Source organism: Triticum dicoccoides, chromosome 6A (genome assembly GCF_002162155.2).
Source record: "Triticum dicoccoides isolate Atlit2015 ecotype Zavitan chromosome 6A, WEW_v2.0, whole genome shotgun sequence".
In the NCBI taxonomy this organism is placed as follows: Eukaryota; Viridiplantae; Streptophyta; class Magnoliopsida; order Poales; family Poaceae; genus Triticum; species Triticum dicoccoides.
This window is the reverse complement of record NC_041390.1, coordinates 562,966,079-562,970,121: the sequence shown is the minus strand read 5'-3', so window position 1 is coordinate 562,970,121 and position 4,043 is coordinate 562,966,079. Positions and strand designations below refer to the sequence as shown.

The 4,043-nt window shown below is 51.0% G+C and overlaps 1 protein-coding gene across 1 annotated transcript; it reads left to right on the top strand.

Annotated features, from left to right (window-relative positions):
* The first annotated feature begins 341 nt into the window (after positions 1 to 341).
* On the top strand, positions 342 to 3,762 carry LOC119317935 (transport inhibitor response 1-like protein). The gene is made up of 3 exons (XM_037592440.1): positions 342 to 1,228; positions 1,699 to 2,209; positions 2,306 to 3,762. Exons 1-3 carry the CDS (start codon positions 549 to 551, stop codon positions 3,056 to 3,058), a joined length of 1,944 nt encoding a protein of 647 aa, XP_037448337.1. The 5' UTR covers positions 342 to 548; the 3' UTR covers positions 3,059 to 3,762.
* The last annotated feature ends 281 nt before the right edge of the window (positions 3,763 to 4,043 follow it).

Here is a 4,043-nt window from a genome sequence, read left to right as displayed (position 1 = left end):
CCGTTTGGGTCGACGCATTGGGCCGACTTTTCTGTCCGCGCCAACTCAAACGGACGACGGTGGACGAAATGGATCACCCCATTGAAGTTGCTCTTATAGCATATTTTTCTACTTGAAACTGACTGGTTAACACCTGTTCCAACAACCTACCGCATCAGGAAAGTTACTGGAAAAGACTAAACTTGTGGAACTATACTTGTATTTCAAGAACAAACACCCTGATGCATCATATAATTGGCCGCACCCGGAGCAGGCCATGTCTCTTCAATCTCTCCGTGGCGCAACGTAAATTCGTACGTACATCCCCGTCCTCTTCCGTGCTTTCCCGGTCGTCTCCGGGCACTGCTGTCCGGTGTAGTACGCCCGATCGCATCACCGCTCCCCATCCATCCATCCATCCGTCTCCAAAAATCCAAACTTTCACCGGCGAGGAGGGAGGGCGAGAGCGAGAGGAATAAAAAGGACGGGCATTGCTTCCCTCAGTCCACCTCGCTCGCTCCTCAGATCTAATCATTATTTAATCCTTTTCACCTCCAGCGCCTCGCCACATGAGCGCTCCCCCCTCCTCCTCCCCCTCCCCCGCTCCGATCCCCCAGCCCGCCGCAACCCTAGCCCCCGCCAGCATGCGCGGCGCGGCGGCGGACGACGACTCCTCCGGCTCGTCGCCGTCGCGGATGTCGGAGGACGACGACGACGGCGACGGCGGGGCGGGACGGGGCGACAGGTGGGCGCCGGATCTGAGGGGCGGCAACGGCAACGGCGGGAGGTGGGCGCCGCCGGACCAGGTGCTGGAGAACGTGCTGGAGAGCGTGCTCGAGTTCCTCACGGCGGCGCGCGACCGCAACGCGGCCTCGCTCGTCTGCCGCTCCTGGTACCGCGCCGAGGCGCAGACCCGCCGCGAGCTCTTCATCGGCAACTGCTACGCCGTCTCGCCGCGCCGCGCCGTCGAGCGCTTCGGGGGCGTGCGCGCCGTCGTGCTCAAGGGGAAGCCCCGCTTCGCCGACTTCAGCCTCGTGCCGCACGGCTGGGGCGCCTACGTCTCCCCCTGGGTCGCCGCGCTCGGCCCCGCCTACCCGCGCCTCGAGCGCATCTGCCTCAAGCGGATGACCGTCTCCGACGACGAGCTCGCGCTCATCCCCAAGTCCTTCCCGCTCTTCAAGGAGCTCTCGCTCGTCTGCTGCGACGGCTTCACCACCCGCGGCCTCGCCGTCATCGCCGAGGGCTGCCGGTACGCTTCCCTTCCCTTTCTCGTCTTTGGGTATCAACGAACGTATCAACTTTACGGGCTGGGACAGTATCGTACTGCCATTGGCGCATTTGTTCATTTCTCAGCTGCATCATGCCATTCCCCGCTTTATTTAATGTGCACGCCTACTCCTTTATGCTTTTTTCGGTTTTATTGGTCCGACTTTGCCCTGGATCAGAATCTGATCTAGGCTACACTAGCTTTTATTGCCGCGCCGGGTTCTCATCCCTACACGTTCTCTCAAAGCTAGATCTTTATTGTTCTTGAGCTCTACTCAGTTCGTGACACTTGGTAGTGCCACACTCGAATCTTTGCCGTTAGTAGCACTCAACTTTTGATCGTTTTCTTGTCATGGTTATGGCAAATAGTTCTAGCAAACAAATGTCTCAAACTATGATATACTAGTACTCAAGAGTGGTATCATCTTATGGATCGTTGCATTTATTTTTTAGGCATCTTCGGGTACTGGATCTGACTGAAGATTATTTCCATGAGGAGGAGAGCGAGGTGGTGGATTGGATCTCCAAGTTTCCAGAGAGCAACACGTCGCTGGAATCGCTTGTATTTGATTGTGTTAGTGTCCCATTCAACTTTGAGGCCCTGGAGGCACTTGTTGCACGCTCACCAGCTCTGCGTCGTCTGCGCGTCAATGATCATGTGTCGATAGAGCAGTTGCGTCGTCTCATGGCAAGGGCACCCCATCTAACTCACCTTGGCACTGGATCATTCCGATCTGAGCCAGGCCCTGGGGGTGCTTTGTCTGTGTCTGAGCTCGCTACCTCTTTCGCGGCGTCCAGATCACTTGTTTGTTTGTCAGGTTTCTTGGATGCCAATGCAGCATACCTCCCAGCAATCTACCAAGTTTGTGCCAATCTCACTTCCCTCAATTTTAGCTTTGCGGGTCTAACAGATGAAGAGTTCATACCAGTTATTCGCCATTGCATCAATCTTCGCACTTTATGGGTAAGTATTTTGTGATTTCATTTGTCGTCACATTGATAGATATATTGGTTTATGTACTTTGACATCAGGTGTTGGTGTTCCAATTTCTTATTGTAGGTTCTTGATACTGTGGGTGATGAAGGCCTTAGGGCTGTGGCTGAAACATGCTCAAATCTCCGTGAGCTACGTGTTTTTCCTCTGGATGCCACCGAGGATTCTGAGGGCTCAGTCTCAGATATTGGTCTCCAGGCAATCTCAGAAGGCTGCCGAAAGCTCGAATCAATTCTCTACTTTTGCCAGCGCATGACAAATGCAGCAGTAATTGCTATGTCCGAGAACTGCCCTGACCTTTTGGTGTTCCGCCTCTGTATTATGGGCCGCCACCGCCCTGATCGGATTACCGGGGCGCCCATGGATGAGGGTTTTGGGGCGATTGTGATGAACTGCAAGAAGCTCACCAGACTCTCAGTCTCTGGCTTGCTCACTGATAAGGCGTTTGCATACATTGGGAGACACGGAAAACTCATAAAGACTCTGTCTGTTGCCTTTGCTGGGAATAGTGACATGTCTCTTCAGCATGTGTTTGAGGGGTGCACTAGGTTGCAGAAGCTCGAGGTCAGAGATAGCCCTTTTGGCGACAAAGGATTGCTCTCTGGCCTGAACTATTTTTACAACATGAGGTTCTTTTGGATGAACTCATGCAGGCTAACTGTGAAGGGTTGTGGGGATGTAGCTCAGCAAATGCCTAATCTGGTGGTTGAAGTAATGAAGGAAAATGAAGGGGAAATGGATACCGTTGATAAGCTGTACCTGTATCGATCGTTGGCAGGACCAAGGGAAGATGCTCCATCATTTGTCAACATCTTGTAGTACTGCCATTGAAGAAGTTTGTTGTACGGTCATGTTTGTTCTACTATTCCCGATCATTGCTGTTGTATTCCTGTTCAAGTATTCCAGAGCCAGAGAGGAAGCTCCCCGCGGATGATTTTGAATTGTGGGGAATATGAATGCATCATTTAATTAAGCAAACCATCAATTATTCTTCTCTGGGCTGATTGTGTCGAGACTTGAACCTGTACGAGGTTTCTTTGATGTATGTACCTTGGTGAGGCATCTCATCTTGTGAGTCACTGTATTCCCAATGGAATCTGAGTTATTTTCCTGGCCAGCACCAGACTGATGCCTTTGTTGTACCGTAGTTGAGTTGTCGGAACCGATTAGTGATTGCACAGAGATTGGCTGCAGGTTGACTCCAATTCGGCAGCAGAGATTTTACATGGTTCCTTTTGCCCTCAAGTCTCCAGCCATTGATGTTTTGCCATGTACTGTTCAGTCTATCTGCTCAGACGAAGGAATGGCGTTATCTATGTTGCAATGTTCCATCAACTTTTTTGCCTTGTATTTTAGATTATCCCAGCTACGATAAATTTTCTCTTCCCATTTTTTATAGTTTCCACAACTTATTTTTGTAGATCAATGTAGACCACTATCACTTTTCCTGGTCACAACCTTCTGCTGTTATTAATCAAGAAGATATTGGATGATGAAATTCAGTCAGCATCAATTTGTTACCACGTTCTCCTTGCTTTGTTGCCTGTTCATTTGCCATGATCATGCTAGTACTTTGATTATGACTGCTCTGTTGCTACCACCACAGCAATAAATGCCCTCTGCCTGTGTATTGGCACATGATAAGGACATGACCTACTAATGATTTGATCTCAAGAGTGGTCCTTGGTCCTTGTTTCATGTAGATCTGCATGACATCCACTGTCAGATGGTGATCTGCCTTTCCACCCTTCTCCTCTGTAGATCCCTGGAGGGTTCAAAAGCTCGAAGCTCCCAATGGGCAGAG